The 24039-nt window shown below is 40.6% G+C and overlaps 1 protein-coding gene across 1 annotated transcript in view; it reads left to right on the top strand.

Moving 5' to 3' along the window:
* Window positions 1-24039, top strand: part of AIG1 (androgen induced 1) — a 79806-nt gene that overhangs the window by 26539 nt on the left and 29228 nt on the right. Inside the window, exon 3 of the mRNA XM_081905230.1 lies at window positions 3131-3232. Within this exon, the coding sequence (XP_081761356.1) occupies window positions 3131-3232 (102 nt within the window). The remainder of the gene's footprint in view (window positions 1-3130; window positions 3233-24039) is intronic.

Below are 24039 nucleotides of genomic sequence, written 5' to 3'. Positions count from 1 at the left end.
CAATCTGACCTCTCTGAAATATGGAGTAGAGGATCCAAAGGCTCAAACAAACAAACAAACAAACAAATAAATAAATGTCCTTCATCCAAAGGTCAGAGGCTGGTTCACAACATAAAAATACAAAATGAGAACACAAAATGCATAATAAAACAAAAACTCATTTAAAAGGCCACAAAATGTTAATTAGCCAAAGGCCTGGTTAGAGAGAAACCTACCTATTGTATGTGCATTTGTAAAGAAAATAAAATTGATTTGTGTGATAGCTACATGCCTGTATTTTCTGAAGTGGAAACTGACTAAAATTAGAATTGTTCTTTTATGCATCCTTTTCATACCCCAGGCATACCTGTGTTTTGGGCTTTCGTTAAACAAATCTGGCCACCTGGAACACCAGATGGTTGCAGCCAGTTTTGCTGAACCATTTCCATCCATAGGCTGACTTTGGTTGGGAGACAGATGGAACTTCCTATCTTCTGCTATCTCTTTTTTCACTTTTACCTCACTGGCAAAGTATAAGTTTTCGTTGCTTCACAAGATACTTCATGTGCTCGCCAACTCTGTTGGACTCACTCCGTTATGATTCAGCTCAACTCACTTTAATTCATTAATATCAGGCCTGTTTTTGTTTCTTTAATGTAGCCCTGAAAGTTCATTTCATGATGCATGTTTCATATGCCAGTTGTGTTTCACAAGGTCACCCTAACCCCTTGCAGTACAATATGTCGTCTTAGAAAAGCGGGGGATTTGTATCATTTTCTCCGTTGTCCTGCCTTTCAGTCAGTTGCATGTCAACTGCAGCAAAAAGGGGGGGGAGGGATGTGTGCCAACCCCAGTATTGGCACAAGAAAGGGGGCTACTTCTTGCAGAGCATTTTTACTTGCAGTGCCTTGCATGTGGTCCATCATAACTTATTTTTCCTGGCACAAATCTTAAGTTAGCTTGAGCAGGCATCAGTACTCATCCTAACAGATGGACAAATATATTTGAAGCTAGGGCGCTATGCATTGAGAGAGAAGCTTTCTAGTATAGCATTGAGAGAACAGCTCCCAAATTCTTCTTGTATGGCTAAGAGAAGATCTGTTTTCCTAAGCAAAAGTTCCGCTTTCGGGTGATTGAAAAGGTCACAATAGATGTTCCCGTCAAAAACTCAGGCAAATGAACCTCCATTGTAGGCTATTTAGTTCATATTCACAACACTTGCAACACTTATTCCTTCCAAACTATGACAGTAATCCTCTGTGCATTTGAAATATGGGAGCACAATAAACTTATTTATTTATTTATTTATTTATTTATGGCTCTATCACGAAAATGTATCAAAGTGGTTTACAACAGTAAAAATAAGATAAATCCATATAATAAAAGCATAACACAGAGTTTTCCAAACATTCATGTTGGTGACTCCCTTTCTAGACATGCATCATTTCATGACACAGTAATTCAGTTTTACTAGCAAACCGGAGGTTAAACTAGCCCCTTTCCAGCCTTAGGAAGAGTGTGGAGAGCATTTGCGCGACACACCTATACACTGCAGCCAACACACTAACATGTCGTGACACACAGTTTGGAAAGCTCGGGCATAACAAGTTAAAAACAACAAAGTTAAAAACAAAGATCAGTAATCAGATGTGTAAAGGTAAAGGACCCCTGGATGGTTAAGTCCAGTCAAAGGCAACTATGGGGTTGTGGCGCTCATCTCACTTTCAGGCCAAGGGAGCCAATGTTTGTTCACAGACAGTTTTCTGAGTCATGTGGCCAGCATGACTAAGCTGCTTCTGGCGAACCAGAGCAGTGCATGGGAATGCCATTTACCTTCCCGCCGGAGCTGGAAGGTTTATTTACTTCCACTGCCATGCTATCGAACTGCTAGGTTGGCAGGAGCTGGGACAGAGTAATGGAAGCTCACCCCGTTGCAGGGATTCGAACCACCAACCTTCTGATCAGCAAGCCCAAGAGGCTCAGTGGTTTAGACTGCAGCAGCACCCGCGTTGTATTCTCCAGGAGTGAGCCAATGACACTAAAGGCTCAGTTTCTTATTGTTGTCAAATGACCCTCACCAACTTGGGGAAACAATCAGAGACACTGCTGCAGATGATCTCAGTGATCAAGCTGGGATATAAGGGTTCAGGCGATCCCTGAGGTACCATGGACCAAAGTTGTTCAGGGCTTTGTAGATTAATACAAGAACCTTGAACCTTGGCTCAGAGTAGATGGGCAGCCAGTGCAGATGTTTTCACAACGGTGTCACATGTTCTCGACCTGAAGCTCCTGTCAGCAATCCACATAATTTCTCTTGTACATTCAGATTATCCCTGTTCTCGTGAACTGGCCTGTGATCTTTGAATGAAGGGCAATATATAAATTTAATAAACAATAATAATTCATTGTTTCTTGCTCAATAAAGCCAGCTGGCATGCATTTGACTTTAGCAAAACGGAGCATATTTCCATTGGCATGACTTGATTACAGTTCTTGCTGTGTCCGTAAATGATGGGCAGGATATTCGAGTTGTTCTTGTTTTGAATCAGCATTTGTCACCATAATTGACTTCACAAAAATTGTGTGCGATTGTTACTAACTCAGAGGCTTGTATATCAAAATATGTGTTTTATAACCTAAATATAAAAAGTAGGACAGAAGATGTACATGCTTTTGGAATATGAAATTACCAAATTGTTGGATGACAAATCAAGAACTTAATGTTTTTGTAAATTAAAGAGTAGTTTAAAAAGAAATCTTGCCTAAAGTTTCACTTATTTAACAAATGTGGAAATTTTGAAAGGGAAGAAAACAATTTCCCATGTTTTAATATTATGCCTATTTCCAGATTTTCTATGTCTCAGGATAGCATGTGTGGATAGACGGCTTTATGTGGCAAAATTCACTTCTGACCACAAGACCGCTATCTGGAGAATAGGCAGAGAGATTATCCCCAGTGACACAGCATTGGGCTATGCCAGATATATACTGTGCATTTAAATCAATTAAAAGGAAATTTCTCTTAGAACAACAGCAGTATTTATTTTTACACCATTAAAAGGAAGTGTTAAATGTTAATACAGTCCTTTGCCTTTCTTTAACAAAGAACAAACATTTTCTTTCTTTCTTTCTGTTTCCCTCCTTGCTCTAGTTTGTCGTAACAATGTTTTGGAGCATCTACATCTATGACAGAGAACTAGTTTACCCAAAGCTCCTTGATAATTTTATACCACCTTGGCTGAATCATGGAATGGTGAGTACGCTTTCCTTACTTTTAAAGAACATTGTTAATTGGTTTATTTCATTGTTGAGATCATATATGTTGAAATGTGCACAATGAAAAACATTCAAAGATGTTTACAGAGAGGATTTTTTAAAAAAGAAAGAAAGAAAAGGTTTTCTGTAACAGCTGGAGGATCAACCCTCATCTAATTTAAACTTAACTGTACAAGTTCTTGTGCTGTGTATATGACACAATATTAATAAGGTATCTTTTTTACCAAAGATTTGAGCGGTGTTCATGTAGAAGATAAGTATCTTGAGAGGTGGCTCTGAGCTGCATGTTTACGCTGCCCCTTGACCAATGAGTTCTATAAAATGCACAGGAAGCTTACACACATGGAGAAGACTCCCATTTTGCTGAAATTAATAACTGCAATTTTGGGGACAGGATAAGAAGTGTGAGTTTGTGTACAGGGCTAAGTGTATGACCCAGAGTATTTTTCAACACTATTGCGCTATTTTCTGAGGAACAGGTGCTATCTTCTGGTTGTCTGTAGTCCAAGAATATTAGAACAAATGGTAGATAAAATTTTAAATACGGCTTTTGCTGTGTTATCTTTTCATATAAACAAATACTTCTGTACAGAGAAGTGCCCACCCCGACAGTCTGTCCCTGGTGGCCCCCTGAGTCACCCAAAAAGCGCTCCTAGTTTTCAGTGATTATCTCTTTCCCCACAGCCCATCTCATGCAGGAAGATGTCCCAACCAACAGAAGTGGTGTTTTGGAGTGATTGGGGGCTGCCAGTGGCAGAAGGGGATGGGAAAATCACCTTCTACTGACCCCCCCTACCAGAAATGCTCTAGATTGGGGTCCCCAACCCTTTGGACCTTGGGAACGCAACTGGAAATCACAGACACCACAAGATACCCAGTTTGCTGGAAAAAAACTGGTGATGCTCATAAGCCCCACCTCAACCTCCCAAAACTGGAAAAACATATCTACACGCCCTCTCAAAATAAAACACAGGCAAACAAAGCAGTATACCCTCCACAAAAAAGCAGCCAAAGGGAAAGGAGGAAAAAACTGTCTCAATTAAAAAAGAATTGGGGAGGGGCACTAATGTGCCTGGCACACTTGATGTCACATCACATCGTTCGTACACACTTCTCGAAGTGTAGGTTGGCATGTTGTTTTATTTCTAACTTCTAACATTGCAGCAGGCCTCATTAAAAGCCCTTTTAAAAAACAAATGGTTAAGTCCTGTCAGTTTCTGTTTATCCAAATGTTCCTATGATTATAGAAACATTTGGCTGTTGGGGGTTTTCACCACTTCACTGCCTAATGGCTTCTGATGCGTTAGCTATCTCATTATCTTCATTGATAATTCTAATTCTAATTCAGTCTGATGCTTTGTCTATCATAGCATCACATCTGGGATGAGATGATGAAGTCCCCCCCCCCTTTCCTTTTCTTTGTAATAGAGAGAAATCTCTTATTTTTAGCATGGGGCCATATTAACACTTTACAGAGGAACAGAGCCATCATTTTGGCATCAACTTTTGAGGTAAAAACACAGATGAAAAATAAGGGAATAATGTTACCTGTAAATTAGCTGACTTGTTGTGTTTAATAACAGCCAGGGTGATTGTTCTGAGCACTAAGGGACTGACCTTAATAGGTTCAGGTAGTTCACAATAAACCATTTTAGGAATCATTCAGAAATGAATACGGTAGTTTGAGGATTTAATTTCTACTATCACTAGTGACAGATTTGTTTTAACCTTACAACAACTCTGTAAAGAAGAACAGCATTAATTACATTACAGATAGGCAACCAAAGCTAAGAGATATTATCTTCCCTACGACTACTTATAGTACAAGCCCTAACCAAGTCTTTTCAGAAGTAAGTCCGGTCAAATTCAATGGGTCTCACTGCCAGTAAGTGGAGTTAGCAGTAGCGGTTGGTGGCATGGGGTAGGCAGATTGGCTTTGCCACTGCATCCCCACCACACTGAACTCCCTCTTCCTCTCGGTAACTGGCAGTCATGGGAAACTAGGGGGTTAGCATAGAGGGCTTCCTAACTTGCAACCGAGTGCCTTGGCTACTATGTTACAATAATTCTACCCATTGAATAGGATTTATGCCATGGATGCCACTGAAAATTTTCCTCTCTCTGCCTTCAATGCAACTTTCTGGCCTCAAGGGCATGAACCCAAGAGTCATCTTTACTGTTTATGTTCATGTGGCTCAACTGTTGACATACCATCCACCCATCCATTAACCTTGAAACTCAAGTCCTTGGTTTGTATAATTCTGCCATCTTCATGCTTATTTGCAATTCATCAGTTATTTGTTATCCTTGCTTTAATTACAGATCAAAAACAGAGGAATGTTTTCAAGGAAAGAGCTAAGGAGATAGTATTAAAGAACAAAATGGCTGGGAGGAACAGGCCGAGCTTCCTTAATGGTTTTCTGAATATTTGTCCTTTTAAAATACGTGAATTTCTTGGTTAATTTAAAACAAATGCAGGTTTAGAGTGCTGTGTTGGCTGAGCTCCAAGAAGCTTTCAAGCTTATGTGCTGGTCCTAAACAGTTTACTTAGAAACAAATCCAGCCGATTTCAACATAGCCCATTTTCAGGATGTAACCTTACAACCAAACTCCATCCCCACCTACAGTTCCACAAGTTTTTTCTAAAATCCCGTAGTTAAAAGTATATGTACATCTTGCTATTGCTGCTTTGGTGTAGGCTACTGGGCCAGCTTCCAAAGTATCTAGCACAGAATCAGGTTCTTGGTCATATTTGTGCCTGTATTTGAAAAACCAACTAATTTTAAATAAATTTTATCTTCAGAACATGTGATCAGAATTAATGGAATTCATTTTGTAGATTCCCCAGCCCCACCCACCACAGCATGTTGCTATGTTGTTTGAGCTATAAATTAGGTTAATAAAACAAACAAACATAGTAATTCCAGGGCAGTTTCCAACACAGGATATTATATCTGGGACTTTGACAGTTAAATGACATGAGCTAAGTAAGAATCTGCCACAGTTGTACTAAAATTTCTGCTTTAATTTTCTGATACTGCACATTAAGGGGAAATAGTAACAGTGATATAGAAAAGGTGGATAAATAATACTCTGTACGCACAGAGAGATCGATATGCGTATATATAAAGACACACAGTATATAGGGGTTAAATGATAATGTGCTTTTATCTTGTATTTGAGTATATATAAAGATCGATATGCGTATATATAAAGACACACAGTATATAGGGGTTAAATGATAATGTGCTTTTATCTTGTAGAGAGCCAGTGTGGTGTAGTGGTTAAGAGCGGTAGTCTCGTAATCTGGGGAACCGGGTTCGCGTCTCCGCTCCTCCACATGCAGCTGCTGGGTGACCTTGAGCCAGTCACACTTCTCTGAAGTCTCTCAGCCCCACTCACCTCACAGTGTTTGTTGTGGGGGAGGAAGGGAAAGGAGAATGTTAGCTGCTTTGAGACTCCTTAAAGGGAGTGAAAGGCGAGATATCAAATCCAAACTCTTCTTCTTCTTCTTCTTCTTCTATTTTTATGCTGTGAACTGCCTGAGATCTACAGATGAAGGACATTATACAAATTTAATATATATTAAAAAATAGCAATGAGGCCATTTCTGATTAAATTAACCTCTTTACATTCTGGCTTATCTAAAATAGTTTACAGTTTAATCGTTGCTGAGATGATGATAACTATATTGAATAAGATTTGTATGGGTCTATATTGTGGTGGAATAAGCAGGCAAGAATAACAAAACAGCAGGGGGAGGAAAGAAATGGGAAATGCTACAGGTGGTAACTTCTGAACTTGATTTCCTAATGAATGCTCAATCTCTTAGAATCATAGAATTGCAGAACTCCACAGATCATCTAGCCTTAAACATATATTTTTCATAGCTTATATACAGCAGTGCACTTGTCCGTATTGAAGAGGTCAAGAAGAGATGAGTGTGTATCACTTCACACTTACTTACATTGAGTTGTATTTCCCATTTACCCAGGTTGCATAGATACCTGTTGATACCTAAGAGGTTAGATAGATCATGCGTACGTCTGCAGAACCCATGCTGCCTCTACTTCACCAAGACTTGTTTTTCTATATGCTTTTAAATTCTATCTTTACTAATGCTTTCCACCAGTTTGCCCAGAACAGATGTTAAGCTAACCTACCTATAATTTCCTGGATCCCTTTTATTTAAAAACAAACAAACTGGTGTTACATTGGCCACTTTCCAGTCCTCTGATGGCTACTGATCTTAGGGACAAGTTACATGTTTTGGGTAGAAGATCAACAATTTCAAATTTGAGTTCTTTGATGAATCTTAGATGGATGACATTTGAACCTGGTGGTTTGCCCATTTGTCAGTAAGGCAAAAGAGTTAGACTCTTGTTACCACTATTTTCCTTAGTTCCTCAGACTCCTTTCCTGAAATAGTTAAGGCACAGGGATGTACCCTACATCCTCCACTGTGAAGACAGATGCAAATAAATCATTAGGCTTCTATGCAGTTTCCTTATCCTCCTTTAGCACACCAGTTCCTTGTCAACTATCCTTTGCACATGTAGCAAATAGAATAGCGTTATCTTCAGATTCCTTCCTTGGTAAGCATTCAGATCAATTTACAAAGGTATTTTTTACTAAAAAAAGTAATGTTCTCCATTGCACATTGAATCCTGCTTAGTAAGCTAAAACCTGCCTATTTACAATTAAGAAATATGGCAAATATGACTTAATCAGACCACAATATGTATTTATATATTAGCATTTCATGGTAGCTCATTTATTTGTTTAATTTGCTTCCATAGCAACTGGATTCCTTCACTTGCTTTTAGAATATTCTTGGTGGTAGTGTTAAGGTTGGTTGTTGTTTTTTTAGAAAAACACCCAACAAACCTATGATCAACTTGGTTTAAGTTTGGCAGGCAACATTTCCTTCAATTGAAGACATATGCAAGAGCTTTGTGGATTTACTGTCCAGTGACATACACACCCCCTGCAAAAAAGCCTTCTGTCTGTAACAGAGTACAAAAAGAAAGACAATCATGTATGGGTAATAATGAAATCAACTTATGTTTTTGTAGGTTAGCAGCAAATCTTTCTTTCTACTTAAGGAAACGAGCATCATTTCTGCAAAAAGCATTTTATTCAAATAATAAAGACTGTTGAGGTATTGCAATAGTGCTGATGTGGTTGTTGGCATCCATCTGTCTCAGTGGAAGAGTGTGCCTTCAGGGGTGAACTCAAACTGATGGAGAGTTGCAGTGCCTGCTGTGGCTGTAGAGACCGATATAGGAGTTACATGTTTTGTTGCAACTGGGGCAGGTGTAGGTGTTTGGTTGTGCTGGTGTAGGTGCACCATGGCGTCTCTTCTTTCTGCGCTCCTCCCAGCAGTCATTCCTCCTTTGCTCACTGCTGTGGATAGATGACCTGACTGATTGTCTCCAGGCGTTTGCAGACATCTTTGTAACACAGAGATTGCCTGCCAGCTGGCCTGATGCATGATGCCAGCTTCCCATAGAGCATGTCCTTGGGGATCATGCCATCTTCCATTCTGTGGACATGACCAAGCCAGCATAGACCTCAATGAGACAGGAATGTGAACATGCTGGGCTTGGGAGAGCACATCTTTGTTGAGACTCTGTCCTGCCATGTGCTCATGGTAGATGTCTGAAAGTGACAGTGGGCTGTCTTCAGGGGTCAGGCAGAATGAAATTGTGAACATGACCTCTTACCTTCTATACCTCCTGGCTTACTGAGTAGATCCATGCACATGGCAAGCCATTCCTTGAGAAATTGTTGCCTATATTTATATGTGAGAGATGAGTATGTGTAGCTATAATACTTTTGAGAAAAAGTATATAATGTAGGATTCATTGTTGAAATTTATGCCAGGAAGAAAACTGGACTTCCTCAATCTCAATGTTGTTGTTTTTTTCTTGGTGATACTCAGAAATACAAATCAGGTTAGACAATAACTTTCACTAGAGGAGGGAAGAAAGCACTCATGGCAGGAGAGCAGACTGATAAAGCCTCAGCTATGTGGGATAAGTGGCTTCATTGTAAATTGAGCTATTCAAAAGTGTGTCTCAACATGGTAAAAATTAGCAGGCATTTTGGACACAAGCTAGTGCTGCTTTGGTACTTGTTTTTATAGAGTGCTGGAGTTCTGGGGAAGTTCTAGCACCAAAGATCTACAACCTATGTGGCAGTTATGGCATCTTGGTAGAAGGGAAAGCGTTTAAAACTAAGAAATGTGTCTTTGTATAGCAGAAGCAAGGCAGCAAACAACTGTGCTAAATTCATTAAGTGTCTTTTGTAATATATGAAATCTAGTCATTTCAGGAAATTATAAAACAAGAGGAAACAACATACTAAAAGGAGGAGGTGACAATAGCACTAGACTGGCAAGCTTTAATTTTATTTATTAAATTTATATCTTGCCCTTCCTCCCAAAGGAGCCCAGGTTGGCAAGTATATGTGCTTTACGTTCCTGGGTAGAAAGCTTACAAAGGAACAGAGAAATATTTCAGATTATATAATGAAGGTCTGACATTTCACTTAGCCCAACAAGGCATACATTCTTGCAGTTTCACTAAGTTTCCTATTAAAATTGTCACAGAAAGTAACTGATTTTTCAAAGAAATTTATCTCATTTTCCTGCATATTCTGAACTTAAAGGGAGTATGAATGTTTCACCCTCTGAACTATAAAGCCATTAAAAAACAAAACTATTATGATAATATGTTTAGTACATACTATATCTGAGGCTTTGACTGAATCTAATTTGTTCTCGGTTATCTGATTGCTAGATAGTTGCATTAGTATATGCCTGAAATACTTGTTCATGCATTCATGCTATTAGAGAGAAATGCAATGGCTTAAGTTTTAAATGGCAAGGATCCGAACAACTCGCAACTAATTCCATTTCTTGAACAGCAACTGTCCTCTCACCCCAGTACCACACGGCAACACACTTTTGAAAATGGGCAGATTTCCAAAATGGATTCTTAATATGGCTTATGAGCATTTACTGTTATAAGAAAACAAGTCAGAAACCACAGTGCATATGCCCAAGTCCTTAAGCACACCTAAAGTAATTATATTGGATCCCAAATGCCTAGAAGCAGTAATCAGTATTATTTATTGATAGCATGATGATGATATACTCCATGTGGCTATGTCCTGGGTACATAGCATATGAGACCAAGACTTGGTAAACAATGGCAGATTAACATGGGAGAAGATATGCATTAATCCCAGTATAGATTAATGCAGCCTTCTGCCTCAAAATAACCCTCTCCCTTTGTTGTAAAGAAATGAAGACTGCATCCCATTGTGATACAGCACAGGCATTGCATTAGCTTCCTCCTCCAAACCATGGTTTGCAAATTGGGAATGAGCCTCAGGAAGACATGCTCTGTCTTCTAGTTTCCCAGTATAGTTTCGTCATCTTCTGTTGTTGGCAAATGCTCTGTTGTGGTTAAACCAATGTTCCACTTCACTTCGATTTCAGAATTACTGAGCAAGAATTTAGAAATGTTGATATAAATAACATAAATCTTGAAGAAATCACACACATTAGACTGTTCTTTTGATCTATGTTTTGGGACTACAACTCCCATCATCCCTAGCTAATAGGAACAGCGATCAGGGATGTTGGGAATTGTAGTCCCAAAACATCTGGAGGGCCGAGTTTGGGGATGCCTGATCTATACAATCTGTCATTACTGGACACATCTCTGTCAGTCATTTGTATCTGGTTGCCTTGAAAGAAAAAACTGCAAATGCTTCTCAGTGGTCATCTGCCGGGAGGAAAAAAAATTAAGTGAAATTGCAAAGGTCACAAAGTCAGCAATAAAATTTTGCTTCTACTTTGGAAAATACCTGCTTCCAAATAAGGCACCAGTGTTTGCTAGTCATTTCCCTAGTGCTGTGGCTGTGCCGTAATTGGCAATATAACAAATATTCACAGCTGTACAAATGATGTTGCTGGGATCACAACAGTAGCCATGGATACTTGCATATTTTCATTTCTATATTAATGGGCAATTCACCCCCCCCCCCGGAAATAACATTACTGTATAAGAAAATACCATGACGCTCCAATAGAAGGCATTGTGAGTGTGAAAGTTGTTCATATGGAACTGTATTTTATGCAATTTGTGAGTTTTCACCTGTAGGCAAGAACAGCAGTGTGCCCAGTAAAATGGGGGCAAAGGGGAACCTTGAACATTTCAGACTGTTTGATTTGATAACTGTTACTAATACAGAAAAGGCTATTTTAATTTTTTTGGCACCGAAGCAACCTATGATTGACATGTTTGGCTCCCTTTGTCCTTGAATGCCTTTTTTTTTTTTTTTTTTTTTTTGCTAGATTGCCATTTCCCTATGTTTCCTTAGCATGCTCCCTTATGGTTTTCTCCTTCGCTTTCAAGTGCTGCTTTGAATTTAAAAGTGATGGCAATTTAAAAAAATAACACACATATATGTGTGTGTGTGTGTGTAGAAGGAAAAGGAGCCGAGATCTCCCATAATAGAATACAAGCATGATCTACTCAATCCCAGGAGAGGGAGAGAAATATTGTGGTTTTGTTGGATATGCTTAGTTCATTATTTCTGGATAGAGAGGTGGCCATGAGGCAAATAATAACTGTAACCATACTTGTTATATTCATCCATCCCCAGAGGATCCTCAGAGCACCAGAGTACTGTTACTTCAGGTATACTGAGTGGGGCCATTGCTGTAAGAACCCAGGCTCCATTTTTGTCGCTGGACTCCTCTGCTGTTTCCTCAAATATCCTGCTATAGGCTCACCACTTGAACGTGTTATGCCAGATCTTGACTCCAGTAACGTTTTCTTGTTCCTTTCTTATTTGCTCAAAGTATGAGCCCCCCCTCCAAAATCCATTTCTCTTCTCACCTTTCATTGGATGCTGCTTTACAGGGCTCTATCCTCTTATCTCCGTTCCCCCAAGCTACCCACCCCACAAGTGGAGTGGAATGCATCTTGACAATTCTCCTCCTCCTCTCCAGTCTCCTGCTTCTCACATCTTTCCTCTATCGAGTTCTTCATGAAGCCCACGCCTTCCACACAGCACTCTTCTTTATCTCTGCATGCTGAGAGGAGAGTGACCTCCAGCCTGACCTGATTTATTGCTCTGTCCTTCTGCAAAGACTTACACAGACACGACAGCATTGCTGCTTCCTCCTCACAACAGCATGTAGGAATATTGTCGTGTAGGAATATTGTAACTTGTCCTGAAAGATGAACCATCCAGGATCAAGGAGATGAAAAGTAATAACTGAATATTTCCTCATAAATCTTCCCACATAAATTATCCCACACCTAAAGGGTTAGATTCTGTGTTTTCAAAAAGCACACATAAAATAAAAAGTGGGAACTTGATGTTGCCAAATGGAATAAACTTGTGCTGTTGTGGGGGGTTCTCCTGACCCTCCAAAGTGGATATGGGGGAAGTGTAAGGGGGCAGGGGAGCAGGAAAAAGGGACAAGCCCCATTACACTGGCAGGAGTCCTTGCACTGCTAGGGCACTGGATTAGTTGAATCTGGCCCTTATTTTCAATAGTTGCCTCATTTTTAACCATATATTATCTATATAGCACAATTGCATACAAAATATCATGTAATTCACAAGCCCTCAGATATCCCGGGTTGCAATTTGGTACACACTTACTTATGAGTAAGCCTTTTTGAACACCAGGGATTTCCTTTTGAGTAAGCATGCATTAAATTGTGCTGCCAGTGACCCACTCTAATACAATATGGGTGACATCCATTGTTGTCCACCCACTTGCCTAAAGGAATTTGCTTGTGCAACAAGATGTCCAGCACCTTTTTCCCCGTTCTGGCTCCTGATATGCCCCCCAGATCTGTTACGAAGGGTTCCTGAGCCCTCCATTGCAAAATTTAAGGGTGCACAAGGGGCTGCAGAGGGGAGGAGATAAAGGAGAAGCCCTGTTGCACAACTAGAAGGCTGTTGTCACTACATCGGATCCCACCCTGTAATTTTTCTTTATTATCCCATGATTAATGTTTATCTTACTGGTGTGTTGATTTTTCATATACTTATACAGTCTGAATGTGGACAGTGATATTGTTCTGGGACTGGGGTTGGTCTGAATGAACTCCTGTTGTTCCGTGTTTCTTGGTTTTGGCAGAGCATGTTGGCTGGGGCTGATGGGAGTTGGAGTCCAATGGTTTCTGGAGAGAGACAGGTTCACCAATCCTAACCTGAAGCCAGCCACATTCTTTTGGTACCTGAAACTCTCCCACAATTTTCTGCCTTTTCATGCCTAATGTCTTCTCCATCCCATCTACCTGCAGAAGCATCCAGTTAGTGATGTTCTGGTCTCAACAATCCTGGATCCAGCCTGTTATGTTCACCTCAGATTGTTATTCATGTAGCTAATAGTCATTGATAATTAAAATGCTTTGACTAAAGTTTTATTACTCTGTAGTGTTGAAATAACTTACATTCTTTTGTGATTATATATCCTGAATAATCCTGTGAATAATCACAAACAAATATGAATTTCTGTACAGTGGTACATTGGGTTAAGTACTTAATTCGTTCTGGAGGTCTGTTCTTAACCTGAAACTGTTCTTAACCTGAAGCACCACTTTAGCTAATGGGGCCTCCCACTGCCGCCGCACCGCTGGAGCATGATTTCTGTTCTCATCCTGAAGCAAGGTTCTTAACCTGAGGTAATATTTCTGGGTTAGCTGAGTCTGTAACCTGAAGCGTATGTAACCAGGAAGCGTATGTAACCTGAGGTACCACTGTAGTTAGAAGAAGATGCAGTATGCTAAAAAAAAAAAAAGTTTATTAAGATTTATGAAGGAAATAGTGATGTATGGAAGTGAGAGCTGGATCATAAAGAAGGCTGATCGCTGAAGAATTGATGCTTTTGAATTATGGTGCTGGAGGAGACTCTTGAGAGTCCCATGGAATGCAAGAAGATCAAACCTATCCATTCTTAAGGAAATCAGCCCTGAGTGCTCACTGGAAGGACAGATCCTGAAGCTGAGACTCTAATACTTTGGCCACCTCATGAGAAGAGAAGACTCCTTGGAAAAGACCCTGATGTTGGGAAAGATGGAGGGCACAAGGCGAAGGGGACGACAGAGGACGAGATGGTTGGATAGTGTTCTTGATGCTACCAGCATGAGTTTAACTAAACTGCGGGAGGCAGTGGAAGACAGGAGTGCCTGGCGTGCTCTGGTCCATGGGGTCATGAATAGTCGGGCAAGACTAAATGACTAAATTAACAACATGAAGGAAATATCTTACCAGCTTAACCAACCACTTAACCAGATGAGAGTGTCTTAAGTCTCCCCTCCATCGCCTCCAACTTGCCATCTTGAAAATAAGACTAGTGACCAATAATTAAGCATGCCACTTAATAATAGGATTTCCAGTTTTTCGAACTTTTCTGTGACACTAAAAAGGTTTTGTGCCTATATTTCTTCCCAGCTTTTTGGTTAGCACACTGAATGACTAGAAGTAGGCAAGGGCAATGTTTTAAGATAACCTGTGACTGGGATGGCTGATGATGGATGTCTCACAAGCATAAGTTCTTTTTGTTGTTCATCTGATTATCCAGAGATCATCACAGGATAGTAGTGAGGGTGTTCAAAGCTTGCTCAAACAGGAAATTGTGTGTTCTTTTTTTTAAAAAAAATCCTAATATCAAATGTGCGAACAAACCAAATAAGTTTGACTATTGGTGGGGAAAGAGGAATGTTTCTGTCTTTGACTATTCTATCAGACATTTTGGGTACGTTTGCTGCTGTTGTCTTTTTAAGACGGCTTCAATGACAATATGATTATGAAGCTCCTGTTCCAAAGCCTTGCAGCAAGACCGGTCTGTTTGCTTTTCACATACAACCCTAAAAGTCACTTGCCTGCCAGTGATTGTGGCAATTGTTTGCTTTTAATAGTGAGAGACTGTCAAAACCTATGATGTGATGTAATGTAATGTGCAAAGGAGTTATTCACCCTCCAGTCAGAGAAAGCGGTGTTATCAGTGTCTGCTTTCACACTTCAAAATTAGACCTTTGCAATGTAATATGAAATATGTGACCACCTGTCCATACTTCCCAGACATCTTTTGCAGCTGCTGGTAGTCGGAAGAACAGGGGGAGGAGGAGAATTTCCTCTGACATAGTTGCTACTGAGAGTGGGTGGGTGGGTGGTTTTCATGCTTTCAGACTCCCTTTTGCTACTCTTTCCTAAGTTCCAATAACGCACTGCTTGTCTCATTGATTGTACTGACACTGACTCTTCCCAGAAACCTTTTATGCTTGTTTTTTTTTTAAAAAGTGATCATTTATGTTTTTACCTTTTTTTCCTTAAAATCATTTACTGTACTTAAATTTTGTTGTCAGTGTAAATGCATTAATTGCTTTGATTTGCCAGTTTGCATGCCTCACCTTTATAGTGCCTACCTTTATTTCTCTCTAACACAACTGTTATGAGTTTGGGGGTGAGGGGAGGCTGTATGCCAGACTCTTCTAAACCCTGGATCCAGCAAGTGTTAAAATATAAGCCAGGCTAGCCTCCTGATGAAGTGATCGCCTGGGTCATGGGCCATCAAGGAGAACAAAGCAAAGGGTTTTGTGTGAAACAGCAGATGGGTTCTCAATACGCTGGTAGTTAGAAAGCCAGAGTTGAGAGTTAAAATTTAATGTGAGCTAGAACAGTGTTTCCCAACCAGTGTTCCGCGGCACACTAGTGTGCCGCGAGACGTTGCCTGGTGTGCCGTGGGAGGAAGGCGGTCAGGGGGGAGGGGGCGCCGCACGCACCCGCGTCAGGAGCCAGCACTTACCTCCCACGGTGCAGGGAAAGACTGGAAGAGCGTCGCAGCAACGCGCACGCGCAGAGCAGCCGTAAAGGGAGGTGTGTGGGTGGAGAAAAGGAGGGAGGGAGAGAGAGAGAGAGCGGGAAGGGGAGGGGGAATCCCCATGGCGTGAAGGGAGCACGCGCCAAAGGAGGGAGGGAGAGAGAGAGAGAGGGAAGGGGAGGGGGAATCCCCCTACGCGTGAAGGGAGCGCGCGCCAAAGGAGGGAGAGAGAGAGAGAGAGCGGGAAGGGGAGGGGGGAATCCCCCTAGGCGTGAAGGGAGCGCGCGCCAAAGGAGGGAGGGAGAGAGAGAGAGCAGGAAGGGGAGGGGGAATCCCCCTAGGCGTGAAGGGAGCGCGCGCCGTACGTTCCAAATTTAAAGGAGGGAGGAAGAAAATCCCCATGTGACGGCTTTTGCCTCCAGGACGGCATCTGCCTGCGCCAACTCGCGGCTGAGCCAGGACTTTTCGTACACGTGTGGGCGCTTCGTAGCATGTGCTCGGCTTTGCCCGGAAGCGCTAAGGAAAGCGGCTTGGATCAGAAAGCCTGGGCTCTTGCTGCGCGCGGCATTGTGTTGAAGCGTGTTGGTAGTTAGTGGGTTGGGAGAGCCGCAGCACCCCATTTTTTTTTCATACAAACATGGTTAAGAAGCTTTGTGGAGTGTCAGTAGGTTGGCACAAACCATGACGTTTGGGGACATTAATCTAGCTCAGGGTTCTTAATACCCTGAGACGTTGCCTGGTGTCCTCTTTGAATAAGCGGGGCCTGAGCGTTCCATCAATTTAGGTCTCCTGCCCGGATGTGATATGGCTCCACCTTCCTCAAGGTGGTTCTGCTTTTAAATATTTTCCACCCTGTCACCATGAGGACTAGCGACTTCTTTTTGTAAAATATAAAATCGCTGCTCCTTGCTCTCGTGAGACTGTGTGTTTTAATTCGAAAAGGGTGTTCCGTGTACATTTGTGCGAGCTGTGCTGTAAAAAAAAGGGGTCTGTATCCGTTTGTCAGTGGCAATTGGATGGCCGGATACTGCAGTGATGGAAAAGTTTTTGAAAAGAAACGAACTGGACTCTGAACAAAATTTGGAGCCAGATGAGAGCCCAAGTATGAGTGGGCATGAAAAGAAAGCAAAGATGGTTAGCTCAAGCAAATTCTCCGGCACAAGGCAATATAGCGAAAGCTATATTTCATTTGGATTTACTTTCACCGGAGATGCAAACCAACCAACTCCACTGTGCGTGGTGTGTGGTGAAAAGCTAGCTAACAGTGCTATGGTCCCAAGCAAACTTAAACGCCATCTCCAAACGAAACACCCTTCGCATCAAAACAAGAATGCGGACTATTTTGTTCGCCTGCGTGAAAACACGGAGAAACAGGCAACTTTCATGAGACAAACCTCAAAGGTAAATGAATAAAGTATTTTATAATTTTTCATATTTCTGTTTACTTACTATTTCATAATAATTATAAAATACTTTCTTTGAGTTTATTTGATTCCTATTAAAGAGAGTTACTTTATATATAGTCAATATAGGCACAGAGTTAATTTTTTAAACATTTTCTAATGGTGGTGTGCCTCGAGATTTTTTTCATGAAACAAGTGTGCCTTTGCCCAAAAAAGGTTGGGAAACACTGAGCTAGAAGAAATGCAGCAAACTGGGGGAGGGGGCGAGAGCGCACAATGTTTGATTTCTGTTTGAATTGAAGGTTGCAGTTATGGGAGAAGCAATATCCTTTTTGGGTATCACAGGCTCAGATTGTATAAATGTGTAAATAGACCATATATCATAAAGACACCACAGTCTCCACTGTGTGTCATTCCAGAAGGAAACATGAACCCTGGGTCAGCTCCTGGACCCCATGGAATCTCATGCCACTTAGAGATTGGGGTGACATGCAACAATACATTGATAGTTCTTTATGGAAGTAAAAAGCGGTATATAAGTTTCCTAAATGTACTACAGGAACCTCTCTTTCTTTGGCTGAAACTAGAGTAAGGCCCAGCTTGTATCTTTTCATGTACTGGATCATTAAGGTCCAGTCAAACCACGCTGTCATCAAACTCATATTGCAGAGGTGTATTGAGCATAAGCAAAGCAAGCTCCCCCTCCCCCCTCAACCGCTCCGAAAAAATGTGTAATTTGTCTAATAAACTTTGTTTCAAAGGATACAAATTTTTGTCAGAAGCTGGATGCGAACATTGATGGAATGACTGAGACAGCAGGAGGATCAGAGGCAAGAGAGCAGCTGTGGCCTTGAAATGAAGATTCAGTATTATCTAGTCTTAGATCTGAATCAAAGAGAAGGCATTGGATAACAGAAATGATTGAATGCAATGTCAGGAAGCAGGAGCTGGAATTGTTCCGAGGCCTCCACCGATCAGGGTTTTGTTTTGTTTTGTTCCCAGGCTGTTCCAAGGAGGGTTTCAGAACTGAGGAGTTGTTTTAATTTTTTCCATCTTTCTCTTCTTTGATGGAGCTCAGAACAATGTTTTTACCTCACAGTGAGTTTGTGTGGCATATTGGTTTACCCAAGGCCTTCAGGCTTTACTTGCTATCGTCCTCTCAGCCAAGAGTATTCAGTTGCCATGTCAATGGACCACCAAGCTGATGCTAAATGCCAGGTTGCTGAATGGGAAGACATCTGCAGAACTCCCTCCTGAATCACACTGCTAATAGTCTGTGTTATTAAACTTTGTTGCCTGAGACAGCTGGCATTAGTCTACTTCCAGTTCTGTCTTAGATTCTTTGCACAACCGAAGCAGCGTGGTTCAGTGGTTCAGGAAGTGGTGTGGCTGTAGCTTGTAAGAGTTCGATTTTCCTTTTCAGAGAGTGGGATGAGGGAAATCCAACCTTGTTCCTGCTTCTTGATCTCTCTGTGGCTTTCGATATCACTGATGATGGTAGCCTCCTGGACCAGCTGATTTTAAAGCCTACTCCATGGGCTAATCTTCTGCCACCATTGTGCTTGCAAATGGAGATTTTGTGTGTGGTGGGGCACTTATTACACTGTGTTGTTACCCACAATAATATGTTTTGTGAAGCACTTTAATGATGAAATGACTAAAATCCACTCCAGCTTTGATTCTGCTTAAGGTGCAATTCATTCCTTATTTTGCCGCCTATGGGTATGGGCAAAGTGCTTGGGTTTTTCCGTCTGTCCTTGTTTGACATTAAGCTTTCATGTAAAATATTTATTTGTTTATTTTTTGCTTTGTACATTTTAAAAATTTGATATTTCAGCTATTGTGCCAGCTGCACCCTCTTCTGAGGAAAGAAAATCTGGCCACAGTTAATCATGTCTTTGGCAATGAGCTTTCCATGAGGCTGCCTTTAATAAGTATTTGGAAAGTACAAATGATCCAGGACATGGCGACCAGGTTTTTCAATCTGAATTTCCATGGTAATTTCCATACTGAGTGCATTAAACCTGTGCTTAAAGAATTTTACTGGCTTCCAGCTGGTTTTTAAGCACCAGTTCTGGAGTTGACTTCAAAGCTCTAAGTATTCCTGATACCAGGATAAGTAAAGGTTCGGCTCCACTCATATGGTCCTCCTTATGTGCTGAAATCACTCTCGAAGGCTATGCTCCTGCTATCAAAAATAAAGCCAGTTTCAATCAAGGACAGGGACTTTTCTGTAATGGCTCCCAGCCATTGGAATATCCTTCCCAGAGAAGTCGGCTACCCCCACTTTTCTTTTAGATGGCAAGTGAAAACAATTTTGTTTTGATGTAATTATGGAGAAGATGATAAAAAGCTTTAATAAGTTGTATGCTGCTTTGTAGTCTTGATAGTGATTGATCTTTTTATTATTATTATTGTTTAGAGGGAGAGTTCTTCCCACAGCAGCACCTTTTTTATATACATATGGGGAATTCGCAGGTACCTCCCCTCTAAATATGCTGAGAGCATCTGTTGGAACCTTAGGTCAACAAACGCCCTATGCTGCTGCGGGAAAGTCAGTGTCTCAAGGTAATGGGACCTTGAGTGGTTGATCTTGATTTGAGAGTACCAAATAGAATAATGGGTATATATGTGTGTTCATTGTCAGGATAACCTTCTAAACAGTACTCCAATTTACTTGAATTTCAGGTTAGCCAACATGTTGGGTCATTAACATGACAAAAATTACAGCATATTCATTTAGGATATCCGCTTGTCTATGGCCAAATGGCCACACCTTTTGAAACAGCTACCTAATTTTGCTACCAAACTTTGCAACATGTGGGTTTCTGTTTCAGTGTATTTGTTGATTTGATGCAGCCACAATTTTACAGTGCCAAAATTGCCATAGTTCCTTATTGAGTCGGAATGTTTTCTGTTTTCCTCCATTCATAGCATAGTTCTACTCATCAGTAGCAATATGCATACTTCCCATTAATAAACCATCCCCAATTGGCTAAACAATTATTGGAGGAACTTATTTTTCCTGTTACAGAAATTTACTTTGATTTTAAAACCTGTGTTGCAAGGGGGAAGGGTGGACTGATATGAAAAGATTTACTCATCTTTTCCTGAACTGGTTGAATGGCTGGTATTTCTGCTGGCCTCTGAAGTATTTTACCAATCAGAATCTGGAACAAAGTTCTAAAGTAGTTTCCAAGTCTCCCTGCTGAATTTGGATACATTGCTGGGCCTTGCTCTGTAACTCATCCTTAACAACTGACAAAATATTTACTCTGCTCAGTACAGAAAAGGGTAACTTTTTCCAAAATATTATACAAGATTGGAGTCAGAAAACAGACAATGAAGTTTAAAAAGAGAGAGAGAGAGTTTGGATTTATGCACCAAGCAATTTTGTTGAATGGTTTTCCAGAGAGCAGTAAGACCAGGGAATCGGCAAATAATTTTGCCCTGTATTAACAATTCCATACAATATTACAGGGAAATGGAGAAAGAATACCTTAGTGAAGTGACAAAATATATGCTAGATACTATTTGATATAAGCAGCTGAGTTTTGCTACTCTATATTTGTGTTCTATGAATGCATAGCTACACAATGCAACTCAAACAAGAGCAGTGGTTGACTCATTACTCTGCTTTTAAAATCTTAACAAATACTATGCTTTTAAAATCTTAACAAATACTTTGCACTAACTTTGGGGGTATGAGCACAAGAAAAGAGGTTCTATTCTAACTATGCACATAGCTAGTAGTTCAGCTTCACACTTGTACTGAAAAAGATCAAATTGAATTATGTCATTTAGCTTATTGCAACTGGTATAGCTTGGTGGAACTAGCAGTCAGGAATTCCCAACTCACTGAATCTCACTTCACTTAACTGTCTAAATTACTGTAGGCAAGCCCCTCTCTCTTATCCTCAGCCCAGCTTCAGCAGTATGGGAATAATAATACTGACCTACCTTGCAGGGTTGGTGTAAGAATTACAACAAGGTTATGAATGTGAGGGACGCAAGAAGAGCCCTGCTGGATCAGGCCAAAGCCCAGCTTCTTGCTTCCCACAGTAGCCAACCAGATGCCTCCAGGAAGCCCACAAGCAGGTCATAAAGGTAATAGCCTTCTCCCGCTGTTGCTCCTCAGCTACTGATATGCAGTGGGTGTCCATAGAGCCAGTATGACAAATGACCTCTGGTAGGTCTGCGCTCCATGATTTTTTCTAACTCTGCTTAAATGTAATCTAAGCTAGTGGCTATTACTGCATCTTGTGGCAGTGAAGCCCATAAATTAATTGTGTTCAGGGTGAACCAGTACTTTCTTTTGTCTGTCCTAAATTTACTACCAGACCCTGGACTCTGATATTACATGAGCAATTGAAAAGCTTCTCTCTACCATCGTAAACCATGTGTGATCTTATGTCCTGTCATTTTAGCCTTAGTAATTGTGGTTTGTTCCTTAATTTAAAAGCTCCACACACATACAAGTTTTTTAATAGCGCGAAGGTGTTCCAACTCCCCAACGATTTTGGTTTCTGCACCTTCTACAAATCGACAATATCCTGTCAGTTTTTATTTTCAGAATCTTTTCCGTAGAGTTTAATCTAGCCTTTTCACAGTGCTCCTCATTGAGTTGAAGTTGTCATTGAGCTGGTCACCATGAACCCCAGATCTACTTGAAATCACGTAAAGGTATGCATGTAGTTATAATTTATTTATTTTTGGTCAGTGAGTGCATTACTATATTTCATTATATTATTCAAAATTATTCACTATTTGTTAGCTATATATAGTTTTCATAGAAGTACCCCCCCCAAAAAAAACCCAGCCCCATAAAAGTTCTGAAATAACAAGCAGTTATTCAAGTCATATGAATCACAGCCAAATGTTGTTAGTTTTTGGTTGTTGTGTGCGGAGTGCGGTTTGTTTGTTTTTTAGTTAATGGTTTTTTGGCAAAAAGTACTCATAGTTATCATTGCATTTCTATGCATTGATGTCATGTAATACTGTCTTTCTCCTTGATTCATTAAAAAATAAACGTCTTCCTTGTTGCGCTAAGAGACTAAATAAATGTCTGGTGAGGTTTGTGTAGAGGTTGAGGATGCTTCTTAAAAATAAAATGCTAATGCGAGTGATGTAATTTGTGGCTTTGAATGACTGCACACTGTCTGCAAAGCAGTGCAGCATGCCTTCAGCATCTTGCCTCAGCCGATAAAAAGAAGAAGAAGCTGCTTGCTAAGGATCCAGATCAAAGCTACTGGTAATGGCAGGCCTAAACAATAAAACAGTGTTTATACAGTGGTATCTCGGGCTAAGAACTTAATTTGTTCTGGAGGTCTGTTCTTAACCTGAAACTGTTCTTAACCTGAGGTACCACTTTAGCTAATGGTGTCTCCTGCTGCCGCTGCATCGCAGCAGCATGATTTCCGTTCTCATCCTGAAGTAAAGTTCTTAACCCGAGGTACTATTTCTGGGTTAGTGGAGTCTGTAACCTGATGCGTTTGTAACCCGAGGTACCACTGTATGGATGTTGCAGGCAGTGGCTGAAACCAAAAGATTAAGAGATATGAAAAGCAGATAAATTTCTGCCATATTTCTCGCACCAACGCCTGCCTCTTCCTCCCATTTTGAAGTGACAGAAAGGGAATATGAGCAAGTGGATTCTTCACCAACACAGCTCAGGTTATTATTATTTTTACATTTTTATTGAACTTACCAGTTGTTGTTTTTACAAAAAGTAACTCAAAGTGACTTACAAAATAATACAGAGAATAAAAGCAGCATAAAGCTAAAATGGAATACAAACCTTAAAAGCAGGTCTAACATATCTCACCCACTGAAAAGGCCAGATATACCTAAAACACTCCAAATTAAGGGCCGGAAACCTGGCTAAAAAGAAAGGTTTTTGCATGGTGCCTAAAGATGGCTAGTAATTGTGCCAGGCATACATCCCTAGGGAGAGCATTCATAAGCAGCAAGCGAATTCTGAAAAGCCTCTTCTTGAGTCACAGTCCTCTTCCTCTCCTAGATGGAGCACATGGAGAAAAGCCTTAGATGCTAACCACAGGATTGGTTCATGTGAGGAGAGGTGGTCCTTGAGGTATTGGGGTTCTGAGCCACATAAAGCTTTATATGTCAGAAGCAGCATTGAATTGAGCCCAGAAACTAATTGGTAGCCACTGCAAACATGAAAGGATTTGTTTGGGCCATCTTGCTCTAGTCAGTAATCTGGCCGCTGAATTCTGCAGCAAGCCTTGTGTATTGTAAACCACTGATGTTTTAATATTCAGTAAAGCAGAATGTTTGTATATGTGGGATTTAACAACTGAGGAATATTTTCCTCACTGAGTATATTTGTTTTATTTATTTTTGAATAAAATGAGATGTTTTCTCCCATAGCATAAACATTCTTTCATTTCTTGTGGAATACAGTCTTCAGTTACTTAGGCAGAACCATGAAGCATTCTGAGTAGCTCAAAAGGATGCATAGTCCTGCTCTTGCATTTTTTATTTTTAAGTAAATTATTTTTT

This window comes from Podarcis melisellensis (genome assembly GCF_964234715.1).
Source record: "Podarcis melisellensis genome assembly, chromosome: 3".
Lineage (NCBI taxonomy): Eukaryota > Metazoa > Chordata > Lepidosauria > Squamata > Lacertidae > Podarcis > Podarcis melisellensis.
Note: the sequence above shows the minus strand (reverse complement) of the source record. Positions and strands in the feature narration are given on the sequence as shown.